Raw genomic sequence first — 15,784 nt, 5'->3', positions numbered from 1 at the left:
ATCATGCAGTCGTGTTCTGTCCTGTCTGCTTTGTTATCTCTGCCTTCGTTTTAGAGGGAGACATCATGTGAGAATCACCAGGTAAGTCTTTATAGCGTTCAAGGGTTTGTAAATGTTTTCAGCATGTGTGGTTCTCATGACCCTTCTAGTTCAAGACCTCTGGACTGAGGAACTGAGCTGAGACATAAAACTGTTTTATAATTAGCCAGGACCTGCAACTAAGTCATTAATAGAAGCTTATCTGACAAAAACGAAGAACAGCAAACAGAGTAAACCGATCACTGGACTGCAGCTCCGAGAAATCTTTTTTATTCCCTCAATCCTTCTCTATTGCTTGATCAGCCAGTTATTAAAGGCAATGCAAGGAGTTTAGCTGTAACATACGAAACTCAATTTAATTCCCACTGATGGATACTTATTGTACAATAATCCAGTCAATCTAAGCGATATTAGGAATCATTTCAAGCATTATAAGTAATAACAAATGATTAAAACTTTTTCCCTCTGCACTCTCAGAATTGTGAAATAGTTGTGTTGCTTTTAACTAAATTATTGCAAGATAAATTAACTTTAGGATGTGAAAACTTGCTCAAACCTCCATGCAAATCTCATTATGATTTGACTCATATCTGTGCAATCTACTCCCAACAGCAGCTGCCAGGTCTCCCTCTTTGTATAGAATATGCTTAATGGCATAAACATCAAGTTAACAAAATTACAAAAGCATCAAGAATGGTGTGCTTACAAAAAAAAATACAATTTGTAAAGTGCAGTGAACAAAAGGAAGGAGATGGTTAAAAACTGAATGTGTTGTGTGTGTGCCATACATTTAATAGGTCATGTCATATTCAGTGATGCTTTAATTTTGCGTCCCTATATCTGTGGCATGAAATCGTGTAATATGCAGCAACAAATATTGTATGTTCCTTCCCTAAAAGAACCTGTTATCTAGTACTTGTCTAGAAGTTTCAGTTCTCTGTCTCATATCATTTTAATGGTTTCTTCCTCAGTTTCTGTGCGTTGATCTCTGCTGGATACAAGTGATGCGCTCCTGAGAGCCAATCAAAAACGAGGAAGCATCCACAAGGAAGCAGCAGTGCCTTGTTTAAAGAGGCACGGTGCTATAGCTTGTAGGGTAGAGCAAAGTTTTATTTTGCAAGTGACACACTTAACACGCTGAGAAGATGAAGGCTCTTCTTCTGCTTATTCTGACAGTCTGGCTGAACAGTCAGTATGGCGGCTGCTCTCTCTCCTCTTCGTGCTCCTATCCTCCATCAAAGTGGTGTTCATCTCTGGAGTCGGCTATTGAATGCGGGGTAAGATTACTAGTGGGAGTTTTTTAGACACTAACTTAAACTAAAACTTATGAAAATGCTCTTTTTTGAATGACTGGTGACGGTTAAAGTCACCAGAAGCCCCCAGACATAGTCAGTTCCGGTGCTGACAGCGTTAAATTCACTTTTGAATGAGCGTACTGTCTTCAACAAACTGCTGGAAACCATAGCAACACCAATTACCTTAACGCAGTAGTGTCTGTAGCTAACTGAGCTAGCTTAAACTTCACAGCGCTTTAACCTCTCCTGTTAAAAGAGACTCTCTCCGGGGTGTCCACGGAGAAACGCGGAAACTTTTTCTTCACACTAAACTCGGTGCTGTCATTCAACACTGACTCTACTTAAAAGTGTAGTTGCGTATTTAATAGTAATAACCAAACTGAAATAACGTTAGCTTCCACGTCGGGTAACGTTAGCTAACTTTTTGACAACAGTGTAACAGAGACCCAAAATATATGTAGTTAGAAGGTGTATTTCGCTAGGTGTCGTTGTTTGTTTGCTTTTGTTTATTTTGTTAACGGGACTCGAAATATAAATCATTCATTTTACCGAAAAAAATAGACAGATAAATAGTTTTACTGCCTTTCCCAGTTTAGTGTTCTTTTAGTGAGAGACAGCAGGTCCGATTTGTGGCACTGGCAGCGAGCAGTGACACTTTTTGTGGCACCGCTGCGGTGCCACGGTTAATGCCACTGTGCAGTGACACTTTTTGTGGCACCGCTGCGGTGCCACGGTTAATGCCACTGTTTGGGCGAGATGCCACTGCCGCAGCGGCATTTCCAGTGGCCTCTGGAGATGCCAGCAGAGATGCCACAGTTGTTGTGCCGTAGAAAGCACCCCTGCCGGGAAATGCACCCTCTCGCGGGAGCGCGCACTCACCACTCATTTGTAGGGGAAGTGAAGCGCTATCGCAGACAAACGCAGGGGAGAATACTATTTTACGATTTAATTATTTGTTAAGGAGATTAGGAGAGAAGAACATCGGTTGCTTACAGTCTCTAAAGCTCCTCTAAAGAGTGTAAATAACAGATGTCCTTTTCAACTCAGAGTCGGATAAAAGTCGGATAATAATGAACGCAAACTAACACCTTATAGTATGTTCTTTGAAAATATAACCCAGACATAATTACAAAATGAATTAAATTGATTTAAGGAGCAAGTTTAATTCATTGGACTTGCGTTTACAAGGCTAAATATAATCAAGCTTTCACTGCAATATCTTGGTACAAAAGTATGCACGTTTAATTGGATTGACCTGTAGCCTATACAACCTACATGCAAGATATTCAATATATTCAATACAAAGCATTACATGCTGGGACCATCAGAAAAAAAATTAAGGGGGGGGGGGGGGGGGTGTTTTACCCTGCCATGAAAAGCACCCCCCTGCTAACTTTTAATAGGAAGGTGCCACATGCATGAAACTGACTCTGGTTACTCCAACTGGTCCCAACTTTATATTCTGAAAAGCATTTGATGCTGGGACCATCAGAAAAAAAAGGAAGGGGGGTGCTTTTCAAGGCAGGCCTGGTGTTGAACCCTGCCTTGAAAAGCACCCCCCTTCCTTTTTTGTGCCACAAAAAGTGTCACTGCACAGTGGCATTAACCGTGGCACCGCGGCGGTGCCACAAAAAGTGTCACTGCAAGCTGCCAGTCACAAAACGGTCTTGCCGCTACTGCTTTTAGTACCATAATGTACGAGCTAGTTCAACCTTGCGTACGGTGACCTAATGCAGAATACAAAGCGTGGGCAGTCATTTCATGCTAGACCAACCTGTTGAAACATTGAAAACAATACAGTAAATAACTCTCAACGCAGTTTTAGTCATTAATTTGAGTGCATGGTGTTCCAAATGCCACAAAAAACATGCAAGATTGTTTAAAATGCCCTTTTTTTTTATCCTTTTCTGAACACATACAAACCTACCTATAGATATAGGCCAATAACAAAAAGGCAAAGGTGTGAATCTATTTTGTCTTAAAAATGGCCTACATCTTTATTACATTACTAGAGGCAGTCTGTGTACTAGATATTCTCTCTGGCTTTGTAAGAGAAATTATTTTTTATTTTATGCATTGATTGAAAACAGAAGAACCGTATTTTCAAAATAAGTCTAAACCGACCTTAATGATGTCCTGAACAGCATGACAAATCTAAAAATAGCTTATTGTGGTTGCTATTGTGGTTGCACATTTTGAACAAATTTTTGATAGCATTTTCAACCAAAGTGGATTTGATCACTATTAGCAAGGCCGCTAACAATTATTTTCACACTTTGTAATGCTCACATGAATTATTTAGACCCTCCCACACCACCTTGGTTTTATTTTAGTCTGCTGTACAGGGTGGCCATGGCTGAACTTACAGGCACAGACACTGCTACATTGTCCAAGTTGACCTCCCTGCTCTTCCCCCTCCTGTAGGTTTTGAAGCACTGCCTTCAGTCGAACTTCACCAAGTCTCGTCAGACAGGTGATTCAGTCGAGGTGGCGCTTTACTATGAGAGTCTGTGTCCCGGCTGCCGACTTTTCCTCACCGAGATGCTCTTCCCCACTTGGGTCTTGCTCAAGGACATTATGACTGTGACGCTGGTGCCCTACGGTAATGCACAGGTAAGCAATGAACCATGCATCTTGAATATACACTGGGATCGTAATTCTGCTACGAATGTTGGAGTGCCTAGTAATGTTGGCCCAAAAAGAAATGCGATCGTGTATTTTACCAAAAAATAGTTTAAGAAAGCTTGTATTACACCACAAAACAATCAAATAAACACTATCCAGGAGTGAACGTCCTTTTACTGGCAAATGGGAAATAATCAGGTCAGGATTGTTATGGTCTTGATTTATTCTTTTAAACTTATACACCTGTTGCATTTACCCCATCCCAGGAGAAACTTCATGACCAGAAGTATATTTTTGAGTGCCAGCATGGAGAAGAGGAATGTTTTGGCAACATGATTGAGGTAATATTGAACTCCAGACACAGAGAATGTGGTGAAACTACTGAATAATAATGTCACTACAGCTTGGAGCGATATAGCCTGCCTTAGTTTGATAAAAGAAATACTAATGATGCTTCAGAGAATGTACTGTGAAATCTTAATAACTGGATGTTGTGAAAGCACTGTGCTATAAAGTCATTATGTTACATGGAAATGATTAGTCTTCAGATATAATATACTTTATATAGTGGATATAATATCTTTATCTGTATGTATGCGTTGTATGAATAGAGTTAGAAGCTTAATGTAGTAGTTTTACACTATTGACACTGATTGATTGCTGTGCTTCTCATCTCAGACTTGTTTGCTGAACATGACTGAAATGGCTTTCCCAATCATCGCCTGTATGGAATCCTCCTCTGATGTCATCAAATCAGCCCAGGGTGTAAGAACACTTAATGTGCATGTTTGTGCGTGCATTTTCGATCACTTGTCATTTCCACAACAAAATGTCACTGCTGAAGATGATGTGTGTTTATTTTCCACCACTATTGTCGGCAGTGCATTCAAGTCTTCAGCCCTCAGTTAAGGTGGGACAGCGTCTTGACCTGTGTGAAGGGGGATGTAGGAAACAAGCTGATGCATCAGAATGCCTTGAAGACTGACGCCTTGAACCCTCCACACGATTATGTGCCCTGGGTGACCATTAATGGGGTAAGGCTTCACTGCAAATAGCAGCATGTCGTATGAACTGTGTGGCATTCTGTGTGAAAATATAATGAGCTAAAAACTGGAAAACATCTGTTTTATCATTTGCAGTTTGTTTTTTGAAGCAGATGATGTTACATTTACAGTGATGTGAGTTTGCTACCACTGTGACACTTAATTAACCCCTAAAGCCCAAACCTGTAACTGAAAAGAGCCATGAAAAGAGTGCTGCTGTCTCTCTGCCAGCTAACACGACACAAAGTATCATGACAACAACTTGAAAGTGGACGTCCCTCAAAAGCAATTCCTTGAGAAGAGAAGATAGATGATCAAGCACCAGGGACTGGTCACTGTGTGGGGATTTCAAAGCCTTATATCTCTCTTTTTTGTCAAAAATAAAATTTGAATAGAAGATTAAAAGCAGCATCAAAGTATCAAAGTGTATCAGAACTAAAATGAAAAAGTAAATGTTGTGTTCACAACTAAGCAATACAATAAAGCTGAAAGAATGAAGGAATTATGAATTAAGCAGGGCTGCACAGTGGGGTAGTGGTTAGCACTTTTGCCTTGCAGCAAGAACATCCCTGGTTCAAACCCCGGGGTGGGCCTGGGATCTTTCTGCATGGAGTTTGCATGTTCTCCCTGTGCATGCGTGGGTTTTCTCCGGGCACTCCGGCTTCCTCCCACAGTCCAAAAATATGCTGAGGTTAATTGATAACTCTAAATTGTCCGTAGGTGTGAATGTGAGTGTGATTGTTTGTCTGTATATGTAGCCCTGCGACAGACTGGCAACCTGTCCAGGGTGTCCCCTGCCTTCGCCCGAGTCAGCTGGGATGGGCTCCAGCACCCCCCGCAACCCTAGTGAGGATAAAGTGGTGTATAGAGAATGGATGGATGAATTAAGTATATGAAGTCCAAAATAAAATCAATTTGCTAAATTCATGGGAGAAGCAAATTAGAATTTTTAGTTTATGCTGACTCTCTGAACCAGTGCAGTTTCTTGGTGTTTGTGCTTTCTTCACATTTTTTCTCACTCTGGATTAATTTTTGACTGCAGTATGAAGTCCTGCAGCTCTATGGAAACAGGACAAACATGGCTAGAAGTAGAGAGAACTCAAAAATGTCTTCAAGCCATAAATCATAGAAAACGAGGGGAAATTCTATTATTATTTATTTTACAAAACTGAAAAAAAACATAGAATCCTGTGCACAACATTTTATTAGAAAAAAAGAATAGCTCTACATGCTAAGGATATTGTACTACTTGAATTTGTTTTTATTTACATACCTTTCTCCTATCCACACTGTGCAAACACAGTCTGCACTTCAGCCCAATTCTCTGAATATTTGTCATGTGACTTTTGGTAACAGTCGGTCACGCATGGGTTCACGGTTACACTAAGGAATAAAGTTTTCCTGAAATGTCACAGTTTTCTCTCAGCCTTAGTAGTTTCTGCATTAGCCACTTTACCAGGTTTTTAGGCTGTTTCCCTTACATACTGTTAAATGCAGCTATTGTGACAAGAGAAAGATGCAAATCATGCAGCAGCAATTTGACCTCGAGTGGTGTCTGACAGCCAGGTAGTTCTGTTTCAATATTTATTTGTAGGAAACTTGGTGGTTATATTTCTTATAAAGCTGATTCATACTGCCAACTTTTGTGTAATGACCCCACCTAGTTTTTACAGAAGATATAGCATCTTTGACTTATAATTACATTCATTATTATGCCAACCTTTGGAATACAAATTTTTTTTAAATTTGCAGGAGCACTCAGAAGACCTGCAGCAAAAAGCCATGACTTCTCTCTTCAGTCTGGTCTGCAGCATGTACAAGGTGACATTTACATCAACCAGATCTATTCCATTGACTCTTTGTTCTACACCTCTGACTTTACATTGCTTAGGCTTGAGCTTGGACCTTTAACCAGCCAATCATTTGTTTTAGGGCCCCAAGATTGCGGCCTGTGGAGGGAGCCAGAAGAACTACAAAAACTACTGCCTCAACCAGTGAAGGAGCAACACTGCGCATGTCTCCGTGCTAGCTCTGTTCCAGGTGTGGCCACTAAACAAGGAACACTGAGGAATGTCATTAAACTTTTTTGTAATGTGTGATTTTGCAGTCTGTCTCTGAAGAGTTACGAATTTTATCACATCATTTCATGATTCACAAAATATCAATACAATTTACTTTCCAAAAAAATTGTGTCATCATTGAAATGTTTTCCACCAAAACCGTGAAACCAGTAATGTGTGTTCTAAGCGTTTGACTCAATGATAGCATTTTTAACCACGCCCGACGGGTACGTCGGCGGGGTTATTGCATTTGGTGCGGTATCTGGCTGGGTATGTATGTATGTATGTATGTATGTATGTATGTATGTATGTATGTATGTATGTATGTATGTATGTATGTATGTATGTATGTATGTATGTATGTATGTATGTATGTATGTATGTATGTATGTATGTATGTATGTATGTATGTATGTATGTATGTATGTATGTATGTGGTCCGATATCTCTGCAACCGCTGAAGTCAGGATAATCAAACTTGGCACTGAAGATCAGTCTAAGGTCCCCTGCTCAGTTGTGGAGTTACAGGTCAGCAGATCAAGTAGGGAGGGAGATACGTACGATGATCAAAATTGATACATATTGCATCAGTTGTATAGGGAGGACAGGGTTTTCGCCAGCAGAGGGCGTGGTTCTGCCCTCTACTGAGGGCTCATCTACGTAGTTGTATTTGCACTGCTTGAAGGGCCTTTTGTAGACTGGTCGAAGACAGTATCCTCTTTGTCCTTTAAATGGCACCATATCATAAATCGTATTCAACTCCCTGCCATCTCTGGCTTCTGTGGTAAAAGAGAGAAACCTGTGTGATTTATGCGTTGAGGTTAGAGAAAACACCTTTAATCGTGTCATACTGCTGGTTATTTTGACTCACTTTACTCAGTTCCTTTACTCTGAATCCACTCTAGACCATCCTTAGTGGATTTAATGTTCACTCTACTGAACATAGTATTCGAATACTAAAGACGCAAAGTATGTGAAATAGATGTTATACTTTACATTTTGTATTTAGTTTTTAAACCTGAGTGGATCTGTGTGTGCATGATAAAAAGTGTAAATTCATTAAAGTTTGCAGTATCTCCTCAAGATTTTACTGAATGTTTAACTAAATTCAAATTGAGTGAAAAAATCCAAAGCTGTGTTGGAGAAGAGTTTCATGGAGAGACTGTGGGCAGCATCTTGATCAAAAGCAGAGTCTGGCCAGACAAACCAGAAGGTCCACACATTCCACAGTCAGATAGACACACACGAATAATGACCTGTCATGCAGGCAGCTCCACCGCCTCTATCTAACACCCATAGGCTCCATATATGTTCTTGTTTCTGATTTGTAGGCTCATTCTTGCCATTTCCTAAAGCATTTGTTGCTTATAGGTGTAGTCAGGTTACAGTTTAAAAATTGCCAGTAGAAAGGTAAGATGAAAACTGTTAACGGTGCAAAGAAAGCTGGGTGCTTATCACTGTCCTAATGACAGCTGAGGGCCCTGAAGAGGCGGGCAAACAGTTATTTACTGAGTGACAGCCTAAGGAAGTATTGGTGCCACAGACTACTTCATATCTGATCTTAAATGTGGTTCCTGTGTCCTCCTCTTTGGTATTTCCTTCCCAGTTGTCTTGTGCTCACAATACAGTAGCTGAAAGTATGAGGAGAAATAGCTCATCAAAATGGTTTAACTTCACCGAGGTAAGGGTTAATTAATTAACGTTTAAGAAATACTCACATATGTCAGTGTCGTTTGCGGTCTGGGATGTTTATTGTTTATTTTCTCTCATTTCTGTGTTCAAAAAGAGGTAGGCGGATTTACATCAGCTTTCACACCGTCAACGAAATGTCTGGCTACTTGTGTGATTGATTTGGATTTTGTAATTATACTCTCATGTGTTGGTGTCTGTTTTTTATGACTGCCAAACAGCTGTGGAGAACATTAATGGAAGCTTGTATGTCTGAATAGTAATACAGAGGATGAATCAGCTAACGACGAGACAAAGTAAGCTTGTTCTATCATAAAAATCACTTGATAAATGAATGATACAGCAGAATAACACAGCTCTTGGTGTTGATCAGAAGTGGCCAATGACAAAATTTGACGGTGTGTTGACTATTGCTTATGGAAAGGTGAAACTCCCAAGCAGATGGAGAGATAGGGTCACGGGATGCAGCAGAAAACAAGGGCTCTTATCTGTTTCCCGTCAACACTGACGCTGAAATAGAGATGCCCTGAGAGCTTAGTCCCAAACATTGGCTCCCTGTAAGAGCTGTCTATTGTGTCCAAGGTGATAGTGTGTGTGGGTCTCAGGACCTACGATCAGATAAACCTTCCAAAAATAATATCCAAGTAAGCTTTTGCGAGGCTCGTCACATTTCCGGCAACCTCACAAAAACAGCCCTGTCTGCGGCTTACCTTTAGATCTCAGAAAGTGTTTTCTTTTTCCCCTTCCAGCCACCTCAACAAGTTTAGCACAGGCCAGGCTTGATTTGCATGCAGTCGCTGCTTTCTTTGTGGAATCTCCATCTGTCATTTTGATCTATTTACAATCACATATTATTATTGAATGCTAATCTATGGAGTTGCACTACTGTCACGTGTTTTTATGTAATTAAGATGCAAGTTGTTATTAATTCATGTGAGCCGTACAAATCTATGAAAGTGCCAATGAACCTTTAAGCAGTTAAAGCATCTCAATTCTAAGTGCATCAAATCTATAAATCATGTTTGTAAATAATATCCAAAAGTCTGGTAGAAAGCTGCACATTAGTTGACCGAGTGCCAAGTTCTTTTGAATCATAGTGAAATGTTGAGCTTCACTTTAACTTTAGTGAGTCGCAAAATGTCGTGACGTACAGTAATAAATGTCGTTAACACCGCTGGAGAGTGTGAGGTTCAACGGTATCTGCGTATCGTCTTCATTTCAATGAAGAAGGGGAGCTGACACTTAATATAGCCAGTGCGAAGCAAATGAAGCGAGAGGGTGAATGAGGATGACATCTTGGAATAAACTCTATCAAAGGTGACCAAGTAGAGTTTCCACTTCCTGAAAAAGTCTCTTCTTTAATGCGTACAGTACAAGCCAAATCTCTATTCTCTGAAGGTAGTCAGTAATCCCCTGTTTAGTGTCTTGGTTTTATATTTTAGTGCAATCACAGTCTTCCTTGTCTAGTTTTGTGATTAGACTCATAGTAGTATAATCGATGTGGCCGCATGAAGTTGCTATTATTTCATATTAACCGCTCATCTGTCACATTCTCGTCTGTGTTTCGTCTGCCAACCAGAGGCAGTGGGACTCCTTGGAGCAGCCCTGCTACATTGAGCTTCTCCATGACGCTGGCAGATGTGCCGTGAAGAGGCTCTTCTCAGGCCCCCTGCAGCTGCCCAGGCTTTCCTGCAGACCCTCCACACAGAGCAGACCAGACGATGACCCCCCATCCTTCACTCAAAACATCAGCCTGGGCACTCTCAGCAGCTGCATCTCCAGAGCCTTGTGAGTCTTTGATACACGTGTTATGAAATGCATTTGATCCTGTTAGTGATATGCAGCTTGTTTTTCATCATTATCGTTGTTTAACCTCCCACTTCTAGGGTGTGTGTGGGAATATATTGTAGAGTCACAGCTCATGCCAGGTTCTCACACTGTTAACATGTTTAAAACCTAAAGTTATACATTCAATTTTTCTTGTCAGTTTGTCAACACAAAAAGTTGCTTTCAAATGTGGGCACTGGGATGCCCGATTTGTTGGCAGAGTTGTTCGAGCGTACAGCACATGGGTGCAAATGTCGTCAGCAGTGAGTCTCTGGCTCTGTTCCCAGCCAGCCATACTCTTACTGGACGTCATTCCCCTGCTCTCTTTCCTCATATTTCCTGTCTGTCACAACTTACACTGTCTATAAAAAGCAAAAATGCTAAAAAAAAAAAAAAAAGAAATCCAAAACATACAGGCTCTGTGAAAAGGACTTTATTTCTTCCCAGTGCCCAAAAACGACACAACCAGTTTATGTTTAGTGATTAAATGTGTGTCTGCTCAATGAGTAACCAACCCCTGTCACATGCTGTGATCTTGTAAGTCAACATACAGTTCAGATGACTTTCCAGCAGCTCATTCGATCTCAGCTTTCTGTGGAGTCTCTTGTATACAGCAGAAGTTTTTTTTCTTTGCCTAACTGTGAGTCAAAATTGACCCATTTTAGTTTGAAAATGTAGGGAAAAAATATCTTCACAGTGAAACTTCTGATTGTCCACATTTTCAACATTTTTGGGAAACCTTTGAAAATTTTGTGGTGGGGAAAAAGAAATATTAAAAATGTTTCTTAAGAACATTCACACAAAAAAAATCAACCAAAATCCAGCGAAATTCGCTGGATTTTGGTTGATTTTTTTTGTGAATGTTCTTAAAGAAAATAGAAGTTTTACTGATGTGTATGTAATCACTTCAGATATTTTTAGAATTTTTTTTGAAAGATGTTTACTCATTTTTTAAAATATTTACAAAAATTTTATTGCCAAATTTGGGGGATTTAAAAAAAAAAAACTTTTAAGGAATTATTGAAATTTTCTTCCTGAATGTTTTGCAAATTTTTTAGAAATTTGGGGGATTTTTTTGCTGAATTTTTGGATTTTTTTTTTACACAAGGAAACAATATTTTTTGCTGCCAGTTAATGAAGACAACAGGATGGTTAACTTAGGTAGAAATGCCTATTTGCTCCTTGAGCATATGATTTAACAGCATCCTGCTTCAGGCATTGCTCTCCCCTCTGTCACTGCTGATTAACTACAGTATCACTATAAAAGATCAGAGAAACAAACCTCTGATTGTTTCCACAACAACATTGAAACTTTAGCTGCGAATTCATCCCTGGCATTTTTTTTTAACCTTTCTACACTCTATGTGCGTATGCATGGTCCGTATGGACGTTATCAGTGTTGACTCTCTTTCACGTGTTTAAAGAATGCAGACCGGCCCGTTTTGATTACGTTGGTAGTCGTAGTGCACGTCACAGCTGATCAGATAAGGTTGTGCTTTGTGATAAAGATACGATTGTATTATTATTAGTGGTTTCTGTTTCATAGCTAGCTTTTATAGCATGCTCATTTATTTATTTATTTATTTTATTCTTGATACAGTTTGAATGTTAGGACATGCACCCACCCACACACACGAAAAGATGACGTGAGATTAAAGAGGCGCTTGTCTTACTTGATAGATTGCTGAACATGCACAAGGCGCTGTATTATGAGTGCATGTAAATCTGCCCTCAAATGTAGTCTTTAATACTGAAATGCTAATTTAGTTTACCAAGCAATGTGCAGTTTATGTAATAGGGCTGTTATTTCTTGCATCTTCATATCGCAGTGACAAAATTCTAGCATATCTAGGTTTGCAGTTCTCATGTAACTGAATGTTTAGTGTCTTTTATTACAACAGCACACATTTTGAGACCGTAGAACATTCTAAGAGATGTGCAATATTTTCTGGTTGTTCTAGTTCTCCTTAAAACATTTAAAACATTTAATTATAGGAGATCAATACAAGGCTAGATTTGTGGTTTTTCCCACCATCAAGTAACAAGAGCAGGCATTTTCTTCTCTATATTCTTGTCATTTGGTCTGCTTATGCCACATGACAGAATGAGGAGTGCGCTGCAGCGGAGAATTATTTTTATCAGTTCCAAATCCACACTAGACCTGTATGATATAAGGACAATCAATGTATAATAGAACTCGTCAACACTGCAATAACATATGTATTGCGATGATAAAAATGAAATGAATTATTTAAATTATGATTTAGTTGAACAAATTGCACATAGCTGCCCAACAAATTAAACAGAACATTAATTTAAATATGACATGCTGAATATAGGACGTTAAAGTTTATTTCCTGCTAGCAAAACTAATTGTTGCCACCAAATTGACACCAGCTGATTTGACCCATCTCCTATTTTCGGCAGTCTTTTGTGACATGTTTGTTGCACATACTGGTGATGATCAGCAGCACTAATATAAATGAAGAGTGTAGTTTAATGGCTGCCAATTAGTGCCTTTTGCTTGCAGAATAAATATGCAAAGACACATTATATAACTTGAATATTATGTGTCATCGTGTGAGGCAAACATACTGTCGTGCAGATTTATCACATTTTATATGCCGCTGTGAAAACACCTCAGATGGAAAATAGGTTCATGTACTGTGATGATCAGGTTTTATTTATTCCATAAATGTTTATAAAGTAGCAGGTATAAAGCTGCTCTGCTGTAGACACGACTGCTGTGATGTTGAAGGACTAAAAGGCCTTTTTATTCTGTTTGTTCTCTGGGGAGAGGGCCATGTGCTCCCTTGTTTATAAGTTGGTAGTGCAGTTTTGATGGGGTGCCAGAGGAAATGTTTATGGAGACGCATTTAAAGCCACAGGACGTCTGACTGTGACAATGCCACACATGCTAGGGAAAACTAATTAAAATGTGAGCTATTTGCTATATTTTGACGTCACTATTTTGGCTTTTATGGAAAGTAAATATTACACTTGCGCTAGCTATCTCTAGAGTAGTCACAGGATGACAGCTGGCAGCGATGTGTCCTGTAGGTAGAGGCTTGTTTAAAGACTCAATCTGAAAGTTGACCAAAGGCAGTTAAAGGCAGTGCAAAATGTCACGCAAAGTGGTGAGATTAATGAAAACAGGGTTGAGAATGAGTGTGCCTCTGTGACCTCAGCAGGAACAGCATGGTGTTACCCCCTACATTACGGTCCATATACAGTAAGTCCCACACAGACACAGATGAATTACCTTCTCATAACTCTTCCAAGCATCTAGAGAAAGTTAATAATGATCTGGGATACAGCTCTCATGAAACAAGGTGTCTCTTATTTTCCATATTTCCATTCTCAGCCTGGATGGTTTACATATTAATCCGGTGTGAGCTTTTCTCCAGGTGTCAGACACAGTTTCTGACGCACTCTCCTTGCTAGCATTACTCACCAGATTTTTTCATCAGAGAACAGCTATGTGAGTTTGAAAACCTGGAATTATGACGCCACTAGTGGAGGACAGGGTGTGTGAGCAGACTCACAGCAGATGGGAAGTCCAGATGGATTGGCTGAAGACAGTGAGTCAGCACAATGTTGTCCATGAGCTCTGCTGTATTCTCTGTTCGATCGTGGATTAAACTGAAACTCTCTGGAGATGAATCCAAGAGGGACCTCAAGACGTCCCAAAAATAAGTTGAGCCGCTTTTCCCAAACTGGGAGTCATCCCATTAAAGGCTGCAGAGACGTGATTCACTGTCAGTCATCAGAGAAGTGCACGCACGAGAGTCTCAGTGTGAGTTTGGCCAAAACCATGAAATGTGCCACATTTGAACTCTTGAAAACTTGCAAACACATACAGGGTTGACAGTAGTGCTAATTGTGGGAGGTAGCTGGGTAATGAAGTTCACGGAAAGGTAGACTTTATTACACAGGCCTCGATGAATATATGACTATAACAGGGAACTGGACAGGAGTCACCTCTACCTCTGTCATCCAGGGCCAGGATTGGTTCTGTCCCATGATTACCTTCAGATGTGTTGAAGTTGTCGAGGAGAGCGTGTCTAATGATTGGATGTTACTACAAGGCAAAATCAAAGTCATTCAAATTTATCTCTGAGCCCATTCAATCACCTTAATAACTTATTTACATCCAGATCTGACGTGGATCAATATTTGCGTTAATTTGAAGGCTCGTTTGTGTTCACGCAATAAATGTTAAGTCAAACATTCACCTCCCTTTTTGTTCTGATTTGGTTTCCACGAAGGGTCAAGCGATATGGTTTTCTCAGAGTCAATATTGATACCAGTTATTAATAATCAAGAGTGTGCAAACATGTGCTTGGGATCCATATACATTAACACTGAAGAATTTAGAGTAACGCACACTTCATTGGCAGACTTATGTTTTAGATAGGTGCTGCACAGTGGCTCGGTGGTGAGCACTGTAGAAGATCCTCAGTTTGCGCCTGGGATCTTTCTGCATTGAGTTTACATTGTTGTCCCTGTGCATGCGTGGGTTTTCTCCGGGTACTCAGGAGCTTTAGCAGCATAAAGAAGCCCAACACAATATTAGGCAGGTGGTCATAATGTCATGCCTGATCGGTGCATGTTCACCAGCTAGGCGCTAACTTTGTCTGCTGTGAAGAATTGACTAGATGGTTTAGAGAAGTGGCAGAAAGTGTCAGAAAAAAGAAGCCGATGAGAGAACTGAGAATAAACAAAATGATGTGACAAAAGATGTTAAACAATCATAATTAGGTGGTGAATTGATGAGTGAGCTGACAACACATGATCTCTAGGTCATATTACATACTTCTTTTGGCCTATTGTTACCATAGACTGTATATATAGTGGACGTAGCATCTGGCTCCAAAAATGAAGCCAGCCCGAAAGTGTCAAAAACTTGCAATATCACGCCGTCCGCTAGGGTTGGCTCCAAAAAGCTTTTGCTCCATAGACCCCAATTCATTTTTGGAAAAAATAAAATTTGATAGACTGATGTTCTACAGCTCAGGATTTTTTTCCCGTTAGTTTTCATGGTCAAAAAGAGAGATCAGGTGGCCGATCTTAAAATAAATCAATACTGAATTTTAAATAAATCATTAAAGTTGGCGGAGCCAGGGGCCGTGGCTATACTTGATAGACAGCAACAGAAGCCTCTGCGGTAAAACGTGGGCGGGATAAGAGAGTCCTCAGCCAATCC

At 40.0% G+C, this 15,784-nt stretch overlaps 1 protein-coding gene across 1 annotated transcript; it reads left to right on the top strand.

Annotated features, from left to right (window-relative positions):
* The first annotated feature begins 1,063 nt into the window (after nucleotides 1–1,063).
* Nucleotides 1,064–8,145, top strand: ifi30a (IFI30 lysosomal thiol reductase a). Its single transcript, XM_022193442.2, has 7 exons — nucleotides 1,064–1,316; nucleotides 3,759–3,947; nucleotides 4,226–4,300; nucleotides 4,638–4,724; nucleotides 4,841–4,993; nucleotides 6,755–6,823; nucleotides 6,935–8,145. The coding sequence occupies exons 1-7, from the start codon at nucleotides 1,185–1,187 to the stop codon at nucleotides 6,998–7,000; spliced, it is 771 nt and encodes a 256-aa protein (XP_022049134.2). The 5' UTR covers nucleotides 1,064–1,184; the 3' UTR covers nucleotides 7,001–8,145.
* The last annotated feature ends 7,639 nt before the right edge of the window (nucleotides 8,146–15,784 follow it).

Source organism: Acanthochromis polyacanthus, chromosome 9 (genome assembly GCF_021347895.1).
Source record: "Acanthochromis polyacanthus isolate Apoly-LR-REF ecotype Palm Island chromosome 9, KAUST_Apoly_ChrSc, whole genome shotgun sequence".
Lineage (NCBI taxonomy): Eukaryota > Metazoa > Chordata > Actinopteri > Pomacentridae > Acanthochromis > Acanthochromis polyacanthus.
Note: the sequence above shows the minus strand (reverse complement) of the source record. Positions and strands in the feature narration are given on the sequence as shown.

Bases quoted from the DNA above. Each gene is read 5' to 3' on its own strand.
- ifi30a (XM_022193442.2), top strand. From the start codon at position 1,185: ATGAAGGCTCTTCTTCTGCTTATTCTGACAGTCTGGCTGAACAGTCAG. The intron at 1,317-3,758 runs GTAAGATTACTA...CCCCTCCTGTAG, and splicing joins AGTCGGCTATTGAATGCGGG to GTTTTGAAGCACTGCCTTCA. The intron at 4,725-4,840 runs GTAAGAACACTT...TATTGTCGGCAG, and splicing joins TCATCAAATCAGCCCAGGGT to TGCATTCAAGTCTTCAGCCC.